The 17,563-nt window shown below is 51.5% G+C and overlaps 4 protein-coding genes across 4 annotated transcripts; 3 read left to right on the top strand and 1 right to left on the bottom strand.

The window, feature by feature from the left end:
* Positions 1-1,131: 1,131 nt before the first annotated feature.
* On the bottom strand, positions 1,132-2,372 carry CTHT_0010940 (uncharacterized protein; the record flags this gene model as incomplete). Its single annotated transcript, XM_006691551.1, has 4 exons — positions 1,132-1,248; positions 1,305-1,948; positions 2,086-2,215; positions 2,283-2,372. 4 exons carry the CDS (start codon positions 2,370-2,372, stop codon positions 1,132-1,134), a joined length of 981 nt encoding a protein of 326 aa, XP_006691614.1.
* A 521-nt stretch (positions 2,373-2,893) lies between these two features.
* Positions 2,894-3,737, top strand: CTHT_0010950 (uncharacterized protein; the record flags this gene model as incomplete). Its single annotated transcript, XM_006691552.1, has 4 exons — positions 2,894-2,913; positions 2,987-3,214; positions 3,353-3,485; positions 3,558-3,737. The coding sequence occupies 4 exons, from the start codon at positions 2,894-2,896 to the stop codon at positions 3,735-3,737; spliced, it is 561 nt and encodes a 186-aa protein (XP_006691615.1).
* Positions 3,738-8,718: 4,981 nt separating this feature from the next.
* On the top strand, positions 8,719-9,817 carry CTHT_0010960 (SCP / tpx-1 / ag5 / PR-1 / sc7 family of extracellular domain-containing protein; the record flags this gene model as incomplete). Its single annotated transcript, XM_006691553.1, has 3 exons — positions 8,719-9,326; positions 9,382-9,689; positions 9,747-9,817. 3 exons carry the CDS (start codon positions 8,719-8,721, stop codon positions 9,815-9,817), a joined length of 987 nt encoding a protein of 328 aa, XP_006691616.1.
* A 1,537-nt stretch (positions 9,818-11,354) lies between these two features.
* CTHT_0010970 (uncharacterized protein) lies at positions 11,355-13,825 on the top strand (the record flags this gene model as incomplete). Its single annotated transcript, XM_006691554.1, has 3 exons — positions 11,355-11,607; positions 11,662-13,284; positions 13,344-13,825. The coding sequence occupies 3 exons, from the start codon at positions 11,355-11,357 to the stop codon at positions 13,823-13,825; spliced, it is 2,358 nt and encodes a 785-aa protein (XP_006691617.1).
* Positions 13,826-17,563: the final 3,738 nt, after the last annotated feature.

Genomic DNA, 17,563 nt, shown 5'->3' on the forward strand with positions numbered 1-17,563 from the left:
GCCTGCCGCGGCCTCTGAAAACCGATTGGCCAGCCCTGTCCCCTGGGTCCTGTGTGGGTCGCTGCCAAGACCCAGCATTAGGGTCGCACGCCTGCACGTTGCAGCCGCCGACACCCAGGATATATCCCTTTGAGGCATGGCGTCACGGTTCTCCAGAAAACGTCCAAAAAAATTTCCAGACAATCCGTTGCATCGCCGTTCATCTCCAACCTCCATCCACCAACCACTCCACCCGGCCAGCGCTTTTCTATGTCTAGCCCATCGACCACCTTCCCTTTAGCTTTATACATACTCGTACATAAGTAAATCCTGCTGTCAAAATGTTCGGAGGTTGTAAGTCTTGTGCTCTCGCGGAGTATCAAAAAGCTACATTTTAACCTCCCTCTCTCAGTCCAACCGCCCCAGCCCTCCCCGGAAGAGCTCCGTGCCGCCGAGGCCGAGGCTGCCTCTACCATCCAGCGCGCCATCGCGACCGCTGCTGTCCTCTATCTTTGTATGTCACCACACCAGGCTGATATATCTGCGACGCCAAAGGATCTAGCCCCTAACCATTGATGCAGCACCTTTCATTGTCGATGCCGTTTACAAGATGTTCTAAACGGCACCTATGATTAGCATCATATGCCAAGTCAATGTCATCTGGCGTTTACGATATGCGTGAACTTCACGGCTTGACAACCCCATCCCGAAGCAGAATTGGGCCGTTGCAACCAATTCTGGATGCTGCCTGAACGGGGGACGAAGGGTCTGTCTCGACATCGAACCATATTCATGATTCCTAATTTGCGAGAACGAGAATAATGAACACGCCGTTCTCGATGTACACTACGTCATGCGCAATCTCTGCATATCTAAGGGGACTTGGAAGGTTGGACGGAATTGATGGATTCATCCATAGAGGAAGGTCAAAGTCATGGATGTGGGCATGTTCAGCAAATGACGCATTACACTTGAGCAGATTACCTCATCCAACTTCTGATCGCCCAACGCCAGCCTGTTTTGTGGATAACTCTAACCAGGTGAACGTAGGAAAACCACCAGACTACCTCATCTGCTGAGTCCATAGTGACAAACATTACTCTTAACATCGCCGCCATGGGTATCAAAGAAGAGGCAGAGAGTTTAACTGAGTTAGCGCGCCGGTGCCGGCGCAGGGTTGTGTTGCTTCTCCCACTCCTCGAAATCCTTCTTGGCCTCCTCAACCTGCTTCTTGAGATGCTGGAGTTGCTTGTCATAATCCTCAAGAATCTGCGCTTCATGTTAGTCGTCTCGCGTCACTTTGGCAGGCCAGAATAGGGTCTCACCTTCTTCGCCTTAGCCTCAATCTCCTCACCCAGCCCGTCACTCTCCGTAATCCCCGCCTGATTAATCTGATCCTTCAGATCTTCCGCATACCCCCGGAGCACGATCAATCTGCTCCACAGCTCTTCCAGCCTCGAACCCTGAGCGGGATCATTCAGCGTCTTATCAATCTGCTGCAGCTTCTGCTTAAGTTCATCCTCGTCCCCGCTAAGGGCGTATCCGCGGTTGCGCAGAACCTGCACACGCGCAGCCAGATGCAGGCACCGGCGACTCAGCTCGGCGTGGCGCCGGCGCGCGTTGAACGCGCGCACCGTGTGGTCCAGGTCGTGCCGCGATAGGATCGCGTCTAGGCTTGCGTTGATCTGGTGCAGCTTATTGTTGAACTCGGTGATAACCCGACGCTGGAGCATCAAACGCGCGACGATCGAGGGGAAGCCCGAGCAAAGAACGGGAATGAAGTTGGGCGCTGGCTTGCGCTGGAGAGCTTCTTCCCATTCCTTGGGGTCCTCGTTCGGGCCGGGCCCGTAGAGAGGGACAGTATGCTCGTCGACCTTGTTGTAAAGGTAGGTCTTGAAGGCGCAATTCGGATGGTTCGGGTTCCATTTGTCCACGATCAGCTTTATCTGCTCGGGAATTGGCTTCTGGTCTGGGTTCCAAACGCAAAATATACAGTTAGCGAACGGAAGAATCAAGTAGTATCGCCCAAGCGGCGGTTGATGAAGTCGCCGATCGAAGGTCATGAGCATTGTGATAAGTGATGTTGACGGGAAGAAACAAACTTACAGGCTGTGAGGCTACCTGGTTGCCATAATGAACCACCAAGTTGTTGGTTTTGGTTTATTTGCGACTGGCCCAGCGCAGGCGCAGCTTGTTGCTGTTGCTGCTGGAGAGGTTGCTGCTGTTGCTGGGGCTGCTAAAGTAGAAGCAGTCAGCACGTTTTGTTTCATGGCTCGGGCGGCGGCAGACTGCTTTGCGCTTACATTCGCCAGCGATTGACCAAACAGACCACCTCCTGTGTTGGCCCCAAACAGAGATTGGCCCGCAGGCCTGGTGTTTAATGACGAAAACATGAGGATAGTTGAAAGCTTCGACGGCGAGGGTCGCACCAGGAGTCGTGGATGGGCAGCTTGCTGTCGGCACGAACAGTCGACGGTGGATGAACGTAGCCAGAGGTAATGCGCAAAGAAACCCTTAAAAGGATTCCGGCCGTGTCTAGACAAAGGGTCTTAGTGATGCAGGTGGTCAGGTGTTGGCGACAACCTGGAGCCACTGGCGCGATCGAGAAGCAGCGGCAACTTCAGGTCGGCGAAAAAACACACTCCACCGTGATGCCAGCGCGACGGGGCGACAATTCCAAGCCAAGCGTTGCTGCTTGGCATCGACAAAAGTCACCTGGGGCATGCCGGCGGGTGGCCCAAGCGTCTACCGGGTTCTTAAAGCAGCTGACCAATCAGATCGAAGCTGAATCGACGATGACGGACCCACCCCTCTAGAAAGCCGAACCTCAAGAGGTGGGCGCATCAGACAGCTCCAAACCACGCACAGCGGCACAGCTATCGCAGCGCACGACGGGCCGGTCAACAACGTCAAGATGGCAACTCGCAAGCCGGCGTACGTACTTGCCACTCCCTCCCCAAACATTTTGGAGGGCAATTGGCCTTGCTGACTGGACTCCGCATGACAGCTTCAACCAGCACGTCCTGTTGGACACCACACCCCTCCCGGATTCGATCCCGAAGGTCAAGGAGATCGGTGCCAGCTCTGCCCCTCTTCTGTCTGCCTCATTTTTTATCGGCGCCCGCTGCAAGGACTACAATGACGACTACATGCAGTGCAAGAACGAAAACCCCGGTCGCGGTGAGTTTGAGTGTTTGAAGGAGGGCCGGAGGGTCACTCGTTGCGCCCGGAGCGTGTATGTGTTCCCCGGAGACTCGATTTCTCTTTTCTTGGACCCGGAGGGTCCTCGGTTCGGGACGGAGAGGCAAACAGCTGGTTGGAGGAGCTTGGTTGTGCTACCGGGGGGCGGGACAAGAGGCTGACGGAATCGCAGTCTGAAGGACATCAACACCCACTGCCTGGAGCAGTTCCGTGCCCATTGGCAGTGCCTCGACAACAACAACCAGCAGCTTTGGCAGTGCCGGCCGGCCGAGTGGAAGCTGAACAAGTGCGTCTACGAGAACCTGGTATGTAGCCTCACGACAGGAACTAGAGGTATTAGGCACAGGTCAGGGACGCAGGCTGACGCGTTTCGGCAGAAACTCGAGAAGGTCATCCCCGACCAGCCCAAGAACTCTACGCCCGTGCACCTACGACAGAGGCAGATCTTCGCCCACCACGCCATCCCGCCGTGGGAAAGACCTTTCATCCCCGGTCAACCTGAGCCCCAGCTGCCGGCAGGCATTGAGATTCCTGAGAAATACAAGAACCAATCGTGAGATAGAACCGTCGCCCAGAATTAGATCAATTCATCCGTCATTTGAGTCTATCCGCCTTTTCCTTTACATATTGGATCTCTGTGGCAAAGTGGTGATGTATCAGGGGCTGTACATACAGGAATGCTAAAGAAGGGTAGACAGGCCCGTCCGGCGATAGAGTGCTATTGCTCATCTGAAGCACCATATCTTGGTGCTATCTGTCTTGCCATTGAAAACGAGCGCATGCTCAACTTCTTCCCAAGGTTCCTCCTTGAGCTTCTCTCTTTCCTCAACCCCCTTACTCCATCAATGACATCATGAAGAATCTCTACATTTGACCAGTTTGGTTAGAGCCACCACAATGCCCTAAGAGCATTGCTCAGCTCAGTTTTAGTGATCTATTGTCAGTTGTGTTTGGTATTTCCTGGTGTCTGAACAGCTGGTAGCCTGACTTGCCAATGTCGTCTACCTCTCTAAACACACCCAACCTATGTTCTTGTTCGTGCCCTTCTAACTGCAGCACAGGCTTTTTGCTCACATCGTGTAGAATTCACAGCCTATATTTAGCAACTGAAGAGCGTGGCCTCCTCGCCTCAACCTACCCCAAGGCATGAAACCTTGGTTTGACTGTGTAGCCATTTACTAACGGCGAAACATGATCAGCTGAAAGACGATAGCCAAAGCTTTGTGTGTGTGACTGACTCCGCAACTGTCTCTGATCTATTGACCGTTAGTTGATACACAACGTTTGAATACGGATTTAGTCTTGAGATTGACTATATCTTTGGGACCAGTGATCGTCGTGACATAAACGTCATGCTCTTAACCTTAACCTTGATCTCGCCTGGCTGATTTTTCAGAACTTGACGGTCGGGGAAGGCACACTACCCACAAGCTTATGGTATATTGGCTGTTGATTAGTGGAATCCACCATTGCTGGTTTATCGACTATATCACTTTAACAACTCAATTGGTTCCCACGGGCTGGATGACCTTACATCAGAGAATCAATAACCACGGACCTACCCAAAATATCACTATGCTGTATCCCCCAACTGCTGAATATCCGTCTCGGGTACTGGCGAGAATCCAGTTTATCTGGGTTCGTGCTTCCTCTCACAAGAGTGACGAACATATTGAGGCACGTGTTTAGCAGAATGTGCTTACACAAAACGCTTGGATCATTCCGGCCTTCCCTTAACGGCAGTTCATTCAGAGCCGTTGCGGTTTCGTACGCTAATAAGAGACGAGATACGTTTGAGCTCAAGTCTTGAATGTTTACCGATGGCGTGTTACTGTGGCACAGCATGGCAACAGGCTCGGTATTTTAAAATTCGGACTGAACTTGAGCACCGCTACAAACCTGCTTTGTGAGTACGTGCATAATGGTTATGAAGACATCTTCACCACTTTCTACTCCTCGCATCTGCCAGACAATAACTTCATATCATCAAAACCCTGAGGTCTCGAACCTACAACCCATGCTCCCTATATCCAGATGTTCGGGAAAATGAGACATGCTGGCCCATCCCCAGACCATCACGATCAAGATCACACAGTTTGATAAACGGCCGCGGCCAGGCCGGCCGGGTCAACAGGAATAAGGTAACAGGCTATGAGAAATGAAGGCTTGTGGGGTTTACTTCTAGGCGCCATGTAGGCAAGGAAAGCTCATTATAACTAAGGCGTATGCGGCGGTGACACTATTTCAAAATGGTAAGCTATTTTGCAAAGGGGCGCTGGACTTAAGCCCGCTGGTGTCACCCAGATCTCAAACAGCACGACTTTTTATATTGCTGGTTTCCACTTCCCTCGATGATTGGATTGAGTCCGTTGTACGATGTCCACCTGGGGTCCCTATCCCACAATTGACTTCATCCTCCCCCAGTTTTCTTGGCGGCTCATCTGCCTGTTTGATATGATGTTGTCGAGGGTTTGTGGACACCTGTTTTGCCCAGTGTGGATCAGTGCATAAGATCGACTTGATCCGCGATCCAAGCAATGTAAGTCTATCTGCCGCTATTTTCAATGTTGGAAGCATGGAAACAAATAAGTTTCGCGAGTCTACTAGACCAATTAGAGGGTGAATGTGAAAAACATTGGATAGACAGACGTGCAGCTTCCTGGTTAAGGACTTCACCCCATCCGTGCCGCGGGTTGGCGGACCAGGGGGTCATGTTCTCCCCCCCCCCTAAGTTGGCAGAAGTGAGTTGATAGCCTTGTGCGACCTACCCGTACTGGCCGGCATATGCTACTATCTGATAATCGGTGTAAAAACTAAGAGCTACGTTGTCCTGCCGATGGCAGACTAGATCTAGCATTCCAAGAGTTTGGATCACTAAGTAGTGGTAGTGAGCACTAAGTATGATCCATCCCCGTCATGTGCTGCTGAAGCGCCGATGTTATGAAATTGTAGATTATTAGCTATTCCCTGCTAACACCTCAACAGCAGATCGAAGAGCCGCATCAAGTTTATGACCGTAGTGTGATGAAGTCAGTTGACGACGCTATCTGAAGCCCCGGCTAATTGCGTGCCGCTCAACAGGTTCACCGTTCGACAGCAACATCTCAGAAGTTTGGTTCGTCAGAGGGCTCGGTGACTATTTGTTCACCAACGGAAAAATACCAGACGCCTGCTATCACTGGTCGTCATATGGCACGGTAAATGTTACCGTTGTTAGCATGTAAGGTGGCACTCACTGAAGGATCGAGACCACAAAAACTGGATGATGGTCAAGATGGAGTTCGAATGCCAAGCTCTAATGCTGGTGGGGGAGCAAGTTGACATCGGACCCACTGCATTTAGTGCGTTTCAGAAGAACGTGCTCGTTTCCCATTGGCCGATCATTGGAAGAAGAACAGCGACACCGGGGTGCGAAACGTATTTGGTATCACGACAACAATACAGCGCCGATGAGAACAGCACGCATTGCACCAAGAATAAGAGGACGTTAGGTAGCAAAAATATAACCGAAAATGGAATCATGGAATCTTGGAACTCGGAAAGTTGTTTGGAGTGGCGATCAAGCAAATCTGGATGCAAATCGCCCTGCACCGTTTCGATCTCCCTAACACTTCGGGTGTAGTTAGCAAAAAATTCGGAGTAACTCTAGAAGCTGGCGCCGTTGAACTTGGTTCCGGAACGCCGCCAAGAAACCAGCCGAATCTGCAAGGAACATGACCTTGATTGGATGAACCGACATCCCACAGTCCTGCAACTAACAAGGGGTTTCTCTGCAGGGGCAGTGGGGGAAAGATTGCGGCACCTGAAAGGGCATCTAATCAAGGGCATCAACGCGGCAAGTGAAGCGAACAAGCAAACGGGGAGGACAGCCGGGAGGTGGCAGAGAAAGCTCAGAAGAAACCAAGGTGCTGCTCTTTTTTTTTTCCTTTCCTGTGTCCCCGCGCGGCAATTGAATCTCGACTGACACCAGCTGGACCAGGCTTGCCAGAAAGGCCTGGACTCTTGCTACTAGAGGAGCGACTGGCAGAGAACCGATTTTGTAGCGACATTCGGCGATTCAACATTGTACAACGCCGCCATTCATGTGGTCTAAGACAACTGGCCGTCTGGGGAAGCCCGAAAGCAATGGTGTCGACTGTGGTTTGGCAGCAGAAGACATTGGCATACATAATGCGCGGGTTCATCTGGAATATTTGCCTCATTGTTATGTGCTGGCACTCGGGTCTGCCCTGCAGGTCATCGTCAGTCTTCCCATCCATCCAACTTGACCTGAATCCTTGGCTCCATTCGGGCCAACAGAAGGTTCCAGCGCCTGCTTGCTTGCTGTTTGCAGCAGGTGAAGAAAACCTCAGTGTGTGATGGGCTGACGCCAGCTTGGCCAGCCCTTGCTAACGTTAATTTTATGCCCCGCATTCCTCACCTTTGAGCCAAAATTGAAGGGGCACAGCGACCGGGACCAGCGCGCTGGATCCAGGGGCCCCTTCACCGTCAGGAAGTCTGGGCTGTGCTGGGCGGACGCTGGCCCCCCGGCCCTGGGGTCTCCGTGGATCAGATTGCGCGCCCCACTGCCCGCCCGCAAGGCCGGCCAGCGGCCAGCTAAAGAACACCAGCACTGCCTTCCCATCATTGCCTGCTTTCCTTTTCACCCTCTTCTTCATCAGCACACGACCGCTGAGCTTGGCCTTGCTGCTGTGAAGTCTCGCTCACACTCCTTCTCTTTTCACGCTCATTTTGTTGAAGATTTTATCTTCAGTCCATTCCTTTTCAGTATCACTTACGAATCGCCTCGTCATTGGCGCCCCTAGCAAACAACAACCCTAACCTTCTTTCGAACATCACCTTTATCGGGCCCTTTGATCGCAATTCTTTTACGCATTTTCACTCCTTTGTTTACCACCAAGCTCGCACCGCTTTGGCAGTTAAGTTCTCGACGGCCGTGCTGCCAACCTGTGATTCTTTGAGCGACTCCAGACTTGTGGTAGAAGCGTCTTGTGTCCCCTCGATTTGTCAATCCTATTGCACAGGCGCATTCTCATCCTCGACAACTGGTCTCTGAGAGACGGCTTAACCTTGGCTCGACTTTGACGCACTTGGGCTTAAGATCCACTTTCATCCTTGACGGATCCTTTGCGACAGCAGTGCTGCCCTTTCCAGCTGGCTCGGAACCTATTTTTCTGCCTTCTCTTTAAAGTGCCAAAGTTTTGCAGCATCTCATATCTGCTCCTGGAATCAAGGTGGGTATTTGATTTTGTTCTTGGGATTTCATTTTGGTTGCGCGGCGGCACAACGACAATAGACTTGGTTGACCAGGCGACGGGCTGTCGACAATGGCACAAATGCCCTCATGACTTGACAATAAGTCACGGGGTAGTAATTGGGTGCAACTTCCCTGAATGAAATGAAAAGTCATATCTCTTATACACTGGAATTTCTTAACCCATCTAAAAGATTTGACAACTTTTCATACTGTTTACACAGTTACATCTGAGCAATGGACCACCAACTAACACACCTGCAGGACTAGAGCAACCTACCACAATGAAATACTCTGCGTTTCTGGCCGCTTGCGGTGCCGTTCTGGCCGCTTCTAGCCCCATCCTTCAGGAGCGCCGCTATGTTTACACGACTACGACTGTAGTTGAATGGGTTACAGTCACGGTGACCGAGGGTGATGCTTCGGAGCCTACTTTGTTCTTCCATCGCCCGCACAACCGTCCCAAGCCGAAGACCACCAAGCTTCCGGCTCCTCCTGCTAGCACCTCGAGGGTTCCGTTGCCTCCTGCGTCGTCTTCGTCTTCGGTCGTTATCCCTGTCCCTGAGGTCCCTCCTACCACGCAGCAGTTAACCCCTACTCCTACTCCTACTCCCACTCCGGAGCCTGAACCTGAGCCCGAACCGGAACCGGCGCCCGTGATCGAGGAGCCCGTCATTGAGGTGCCCCAGGACACGTCGACCCTTGTGCCTGCTCCGGCTCCTAGCACGACTAAGCAGGTGTCGCAGCCTACTAGCGCGGAATACAAGGAGACTGCGCTCTATCACCACAACGTCCATCGCTTCAACCACTCTGCTGCTGCTCTCGAGTGGGACGATACCCTTGCTAGTTATGCTGAGACCCTGGCCAAGCGCTGCAAGTTCGGCCACGATGTGTACGTATCCCATCCCGTAAGTATCAGTTGCAACTGGGTACTGACTGGACTCGAGCACCATTGGTGGCGGCGGTTACGGCCAGAACCTGGCCATGTGGGCTGCGTCCAATAACATCCGGAACGTGCCCCCAGCCGACTCGATTGCCAAGGCGGCCAGCGACGGCTGGTACAACAACGAGCTCAAACTGTACCCCGGCTACGGCGTTGCAAGCCCGGACATGTCGCGCTTCAGTGACTGGGGCCACTTCTCGCAGCTCGTCTGGGTCGAGACTACCAAGCTCGGTTGCGCCACCGTCTACTGCGAGGCTGGCACAATCTCGAGCATGCCGTCGTGGAACACGGTTTGCAACTACTATCCTCCAGGTATATCTTTCATCGCTTCTTCGTGAGCTTGGATTCGGATAACTAACAGCTTTGCAGGCAACGTCGCTGGCCAGTATGCCAAGAACGTCAAGCCCCCTCTTGGCCATGCCGTGGTCCGGGCCAACTAAATAGCAACTGGCAGGAGGGAAGAAGTAAGCCTCTCGATCTGATGAGGATCGGGAGGAATGGCGGCATGCTACTGGGTCATCATCTGCTCAGCTAGCTACCTTGTGTTTCCTCGCTTCATGTAGTGTATAGATAACCTGTACACAAACCTCGATTCTACATCTTTTCCACGCATTTGGGGACCGTATTCCGTGCTGGCGACATTTCTTCGACTTTGGGGCTTCTTCATCTTCATCTCTAGGGACCATGAGGCGATTTCGACTCAGTTTTAACCGGCCGATGTTTTTACTCTTATCTTTATCGGACCGGCAAGATGGTTATCCATTCTTGATGATGACATGACATTGGGATTTTTTAGAAAGAAATTCTATGAAATGGGGTTTTGGCATTTGGGTGTTGTCTTCACTTCGTCTTGGCCGGACCCTGCGTGGGTTATCTGGACCAGTTTCATTTTTTCTCTTCTGAAACAATGACATTTTTTCCGACTCTTTCTTCAGGAGTTAAAACATTCGTGAGGGAACTGGCGTACATAAGTATACCCGGCAATGCAAACAATGGACAATGGAAACCATGATGAAAAGTGCCATCAAAACGTGCCTTGAATCCAACACTTCAAGTGTTTAGCTGTTCGACGTCTCGTCGAAGCTCTTAGCTTTCGTCTTGTATCCTTCAAGAGCACTAATATTGTGTGATTGAGATCATCCGTGAGCGAGCCGGTATTGTCAACATTTTTTTCTGCGTTTGAGCTTGAGATGAAAGCATGTCCTATCTTTTATCAGTGATCGGAGTCGATGTGATCAGCACTTTGTTTCAAACAATGACCTGGCAATCATCGTCGTCAGATTCCAGCCCCAAGTCGCATTGCCATTACTAGTACCGTACGTAAAAATGCAACCAGCCCACACTGTGCCATCCAGCCAATCAAGGGTATCGATGACAGTCAAAAACGTCAATCAAGGCGGACCCGGCAGCACGGCAACGACGTCAGACCCTCAGACCCGAAGAGGTGGGGTAACTCTGCTGCCGTACCTGATGGATGCAGTGTGGATGCAGTGGATGCGCAAGTCAGCTCGCCCACCAATGTCCATCCTTCCAAGCCCCAATGCTCCGCGACCAGGCGGCCAGGCCGTCAGGCTCCAGCATTGGCACTGGGCGATGGCCAGTGTCCCAAGGTTCCAAGCACCGGCAGGCATCAGGACAATAGGGGTGGGGTTTTATGGACTGGACGATCAGCTTCCCATCGCATCCAGGACTTCATCCAGAAGCCGGAAGCGCCTTCTATCGGGATCACCCGCCCCTCTCAGCATATTTGGCATCCGACCGCATCGCCGACGGGCTCACAGAGTTACAGTATTTGCGACCGGGACAGCCTTTCGACGGTATAAACGGAACACAGCCGATCATCTCGTGAAACCTCGCATCTCCTGTCCACCAACGACATCCTACCCCACCAGTCCCAACGTCAACATCCCACGCCGCAAACCACGCGTGATAATCCCCCGAAAAACCAACTCCTCAACAACCCAGTGACCCGTCAAAATGCTCAAGGGTCGGTTTGAACAACATCAAAGTGCCGAGCACTCGAGCCAGCCTGTGCAGCCCCCGGCCGAGGAGACCCCGCAGAACACGCTGCCGCCGCTGCGCAACCGCGCCGGCGAGAGCGATAGTCCCTATGTCAGAAGGCATGCAGACACCCCTGTAGCCTGGCAGCTGCTCGATGAGGCGACCATCGAGCGCGCGAAGGAAGAGAACAAGCCTATCTTTATGCATATCGGCTTCCTGGCCGATCACTGTTAGTGTCTCCGAGGCCCATTGTCTTCGTAGCTCGCTCGCTGACATATCCCAGTCTGCCACCTCACAACCCAAGACTCTTTCTCCAACCCTGCCGTCGCCGAGTTCCTCAACCAATCCTTCATCCCCATCCTGATTGACCGCGAGGAGCGCCCCGACCTGGACACCATCTTCCAAAACTACAGCGAAGCCGTCAATGCCACGGGCGGTTGGCCTCTCAACCTCTTCCTCACCCCGGACCTGTATCCCATCTTCGGTGGTACGTACTGGCCCGGCCCAGGCACCGAGCACAGCACGCTGGGAAGCGACCGCGCCAGCGAGAGCGCGATTGCCGGCGAGCCGGGCGAGGACTCGTACGGCGATTTCTTGGCTATTGCGAAGAAGATCCATGGGTTCTGGGTCACGCAGGAGGAGCGATGCCGTAGGGAAGCATTCGAGATGCTCCACAAGCTCCAGGACTTTGCACAGGAGGGGACGTTCAGCACACCCGTGGGGTCTGGGTCGGCTGCGTCGGCTGCCGCTGATAATAGCGACCTAGACCTGGATCAGCTTGATGAGGCGTTGACGAGGATAGCCAAGATGTTCGATCCGGTGTATCATGGGTTTGGCACGCCCAAGTTCCCTAACCCTGCGCGCTTGTCGTTCTTGCTGCGGTTGGCTAAGTTCCCGACTGAAGTTTCGGACGTGATTGGCGAGAGGGAGGTCGAGAATGGTACTGCTATGGCACTCAAGACGCTTCGGCGGATTCGCGATGGAGGTCTGCACGATCATCTTGGTGCCGGATTCATGCGGTTCAGTGTTACTAAGAATTGGGGGCTGCCTCACTTTGAGAAGATGGTCTGCGAGAATGCCCTGCTGCTGGGGGTATTCCTTGACGCATGGCTGGGCTACACCGCTGGCCCGAAGGGCCCGTCCCTGCAGGACGAGTTTGCGGATGTGGTGGTTGAGGTCGCTGATTACCTCACCGGCCCTATCATCCGTACTCCGCAGGGAGGGTTCGTCACATCCGAAGCAGCAGACTCATACTACCGTCGTGGTGACAAGCACATGCGCGAAGGGGCTTACTACCTGTGGACTCGCAGGGAGTTTGACCAGGTAGTCGGCGGTTCAGGCACTTCTAGCGATGACCATGCGTTGGCGGTCGCTGCGGCGTACTGGAACGTTCTGGAAGACGGGAACGTGCCGCAGGAGAATGACCCGTTTGACGAATTCATCAATCAGAATGTTCTCTGCGTCAACAGGGACGTAGTAGAGCTATCGAGACAGTTTGGCATGCCACAAGCGGAGATCAGGAGGGTTGTAGATGATGCACGGGCGAAGTTACGGGCGCATCGGGAGAAGGAGCGTGTCAGGCCGGAGAGAGATGAAAAAGTTGTTGTTTCCACGAATGGCATGGTCATTTCGGCTCTGGCCAGGACAGCTGCTGCGCTTAAGGGGGTTGATGACGAGCGCGCGGCGAGATATCTTAAGGCGGCTGAGCAGGCGGCGTCGTTTATTAAAGAGAAACTCTGGGATGAGAAGCAGACCGCAGGGAATCCGTTGAGGAGGTTCTGGTATCAGCGGCCGAGTGATACGAAGGCGTTTGCGGATGATTATGCCTTCTTGATCGAGGGTCTGCTGGATCTCTACACCACAACGCTCGATAAGAAGTGGGCTGACTGGGCTAAGCAATTACAAGGTGAGTCCATCCCTAAATCCCAGCCGCTGAATTACATCAAGCTAACCTTCGAATCGTAGATGCCCAAATCCGCCTCTTCTACGATCCAATCGTCCCCGCAACCACCGGTGCCCAGCCCTCCCCTCGCCAGGCCTACTCCGGCGGCTTCTACTCCAACGAACTCGCCGCCATCTCCCCAACCATCCTGCGCCTCAAGTCCGGTATGGACAAGTCTCAGCCCTCGACCAATGCCGTCGCCGCCGCCAACCTGTTCCGTTTGGGTGCACTGTTCGCCTCGAAAGAGTATACCTCGCTCGCGCGAGAAACGGTCAATGCATTCGAGGCTGAGGTCCTGCAGTACCCGTGGCTGTTTGTCGGATTGTTGGCGAGCGTTGTGAGTATGCGCTTGGGGGTTAGGGTGGTTAAGGTTAAGGGGAAGGAGGATGAGGCCAAGTTGAGGAGAGTTTGGAGGGCACCGAGGGCCGAGGCGTGTGTGGTTGTTGTTCAGGGGGTGGATGGGGAGGAGTTGGCTGGGAAGGTGGAGGGGTTGAGGATTGAGTGAACCCGGTTAGGGTTAGGGTTTCATAAATTATAGAGTTCAGGAGTTAAAGAGCTGAGGGGTGAGGTTGGATGTTCTTGAATTGATCAATGACGAAAGTGTTGGAATGGTTACAGCCAATAGATACCAGCAAGTTTGCTTTTGTTAGATGCATTGCGGAAGTGGGAGGTTATCGAAAGGCCATGACTTTTCGCATGCAACAGAAGGGCTTTATGGAATACAAAAGATGGATGGGACTCAGGGGTTTGTAAGTGTCGACATCGCTGATGTTGAATGGGAAGAGCTGGATAGATGAATTCAAAATCTGAAGTGGGTTGGTTTTCCACAGCCGTTGATTACAGTATCCACAGCTCCTTGTCCTTATCTTGCAGCCATGCCCAATGTTCCTTTAACTTTCTTGAACCTATGATGCTTGTGAACTTCAAATACTCTAAAAGCTTTCCCATCCCATGTCCTCACAGAAAGTTTAGCCACCGGCTTGGGTTGTGGGGTAAGCACATAACCACTGCATGGTCATGCGTGGCATCCCTCCATTCAGTTGTTGACTGTTGAGCTTGTTGGTCGGCGGCTCGGTGATACCCAAAGCGAGCTGTGTGGTTGTCTGCAAAAGTGGGTGTTTGACCATTCAAGGCCCTATGCCGCCCCATCTCTCGAGCTTTTGAACTGCTAGACGATCCGGACAAGATACTTTTCCAGCTTGTTTTCGCCTAGAAGGCGTTTCAGTAATCTCTTCGGTCTTTCCCCTGGAACTATTGTTGCTTGATGGACATCAGCTTGACCATCGAAAGGTAAGTGAATAGTAACGATGCCAATGCAGGCCACATCGTCTGGTTCCCACTCGAGACGATGCACGACTAGCAAGTACATGATAACATCAGGATCCATGTTTATAGGATATGGATCGAGCATGGGGATCATATAGAAAGCCTTGTCAACCCAGATGAAGCCTCTCAAATCAGGCCACCAGCCCCAGTTCTTGACTGTGCATGAGATTCCGTGCTCATGTCAGAACTCTTGAAGCCGAATGCCATGTCGTAGACGCCAGGCGCCATTTTCCTGTATACAGCTAGATTGTATGAGACAACACTCGAGCATGATCTGGCCATTCAGGACTAGCCCAGAGGGTAACGGTCCAGCTGGGGTGCGACAGGCTTCTAGTACACGAGCAAAGTTATGCTCGGGAGTGTAGAAGTGAAAGTGATTTGGAAAAGACAGCAAGAAGGTTAATCGGCTGTTCCTAAAAACAAATGTATCGGCAGATGCCCAGGACCAAGTCGGAGCGATGTACAAGAGCAAAGCTTGAAAAGAGGTGGTTGGTTTTGAGGATTTCTAGACTTTCAGATATTGGTGTTTGTATCCGTGACCAGCACATATCCAGAAGGAAAGTCTCTTCCCACAACCAAACCAGATATTTCCGTTTCGTATGGCGTTGCATGACCTCTGCCAATACTGCAGTGGCCGAGAGCTTGTCAGTCCTATAGGAGAGTCCAAACGTCGGGTATTTCCAAGCCACTGTACACCAAACAGCGGTCAACTTAGAGCTAATCATTGCACTGTCACAAACTGAATGTTTCCTTGGTCTGGGGTCGTTCTGATCATCTGATAAAAGGTGGCCTTGCTTCTTCCAGTCAATTTGCCCTTGAACGTAATGCCACCTCCATATTCACAGTCACGTTCTTCAAAGCAGACCCATATAATTTCATCTTAGCAGAAGTGCAATGCACGAGGGCGAGCATCCTTTTTGAAAGCACCATGTACGACCGAATGTGCCCATGATTTTGCTCTTTAAAGAATTTCGGGGACTCTCATGCCATCACAGGCCCCATACATATGCCTGGGTTAACGTGGCTGAAAAGGCTGTCAAACAGCGAGTTTGCCGACGCTGCTGCAACTGTTAACTATGAATTTTGGTACATGTCTGCCATTTTAGCGGACTTGCACTTCCAACAGCATTGTCCTTATCGTCTTCTAGAATGCAAAGTACGTCAATCTAGATATAGCGGATATGAAACGCCCGGTCAATGCTGATTACATCCTGAAGAATCTGCAGTAGCTCATCGAAGTATACTCCTTTCTTACGGTTTTTCAGGGTGGTTCGATTGGTCTTTATGAACTCGTCTTTACCCCAACAATATAAAAGGCACAGATATCATCCTGTTTCTCCTCGTGCTGATTCGTGGAGATGGACCATGGTTGAAGTCCCTTCGGCCCCAAAGTCCAATATCCTAGCAGGGAGAGGAATCAAGTCAATGAGTGCATACGCACTGCAACTCTTATGTTCCCAAGAGCATTTTGCGAGCCATGTTCTTATCATGGTCAAGGCATCCTCAGACGTAGTGGACACAGTTGATGATAATTTATCATGAAGATTTTAAGGTTAGGTATCCATGTTGATGTACAAAATGTCCCCATGTCAGCATTTGATCTCGACATGAACCTCTACACCAGGGTTGGATAAAACCTTGACTGACCTTCAATCCCATGTAATTAGTATTTGGAATCGCCTTCTAAAGTTGGCGGAGACAAATACCAACATTATACATTGATAGACAGTTTTGAACTCCTTTTTCCAGATCAAGTTCCTTGTTACATGACCCCTGATTCCCCAGTGCCGTAATACCTTCATAATTCCGCACCTTCACAGTCGGGAGACATCCCCTTATTTTCTAAAACCTCTGCACATGAACATGAGGAGTAGTTAATCTTGTTCATTTGCCTTCACGTCCTGCCAACCATCACAAAGGATAGACAGGCCAGATTCTCAAGGTGTGGTCACGCTTGATGTATTGTATCGGTAACATGTGATCCACTGCCACAAGACCCTAAACCAGAGTCAATGTATACTTCATTGGTCATAGTGTTTGCAGCTCACCTGTGACTTTTACTCAGATGACATCCATTGTGTGTTTGTTTACTATAGCGAAAGAGAATCCCTGGAACTTTGAGTTGCAATGGTGCAAAACTGGCCAATAAAGGCAACAAATGTATACTAGACCTTACGAGGTTTCGTCGGCCATCCGGCAACAGCAAAATATTAAGTAGGCTATAGTCGATTACAACTCCCTTACAAAAAATTGCTCCAAGTCTGTGATAACCCAGACAGCATACCACATGTCTGGCTTCATCCAGATGAATGGGATAAAAGTGCACTCTAACTTCATGAAAGCGTTATGGACTGGCACAGCGATCGAGGGACCCCTGAGGGTGTAAGATTTCTTAAGAACACAGGTATATGTTTGGTCACGGTCCCTTCCCAGAAAGTTTGGGTGCTCAACAGGGGAATGAGAAAGCAATATGTCGTCCCACGCGAAGGAATCATCAACAGATACCCAAAACCAGGTCGGAATTCAGTCTTCGATGCCACCATTGTCTCGATCAGACGTCGAAGTGCTTCATCTCCGAGACCAACACAAATCGACGACTAGAAAATAGTCATCCATGGCCTTCCAGATACGATTTCTAGGTATGGCATTGCATTTGTTCAACTAATCCGAGAGTAACTGGCAGTTTGTCCGCGGAGCAAGAGAGCCGCAACGGAACATCCTCGTACACTGCATTGTATCAGGCGTTGCAAAGGTTAATTTCGTGATGCGAGCCAGAGCATGGCGAGCGTGGGTAGGGAGAAGCGAGAAATAAGAGGGTAATATAAGCTCAAGGTAATTAGCTATAGCGGTTAGTCAAACTAGACAATATTTAGAAGGGACTCGCGGAAAATGAGATGGAGTCTCGGAAGTTAGCTAA

This window comes from Thermochaetoides thermophila, assembly GCF_000221225.1.
Source record: "Thermochaetoides thermophila DSM 1495 unplaced genomic scaffold scf7180000011814, whole genome shotgun sequence".
Taxonomy (NCBI): domain Eukaryota; kingdom Fungi; phylum Ascomycota; class Sordariomycetes; order Sordariales; family Chaetomiaceae; genus Thermochaetoides; species Thermochaetoides thermophila.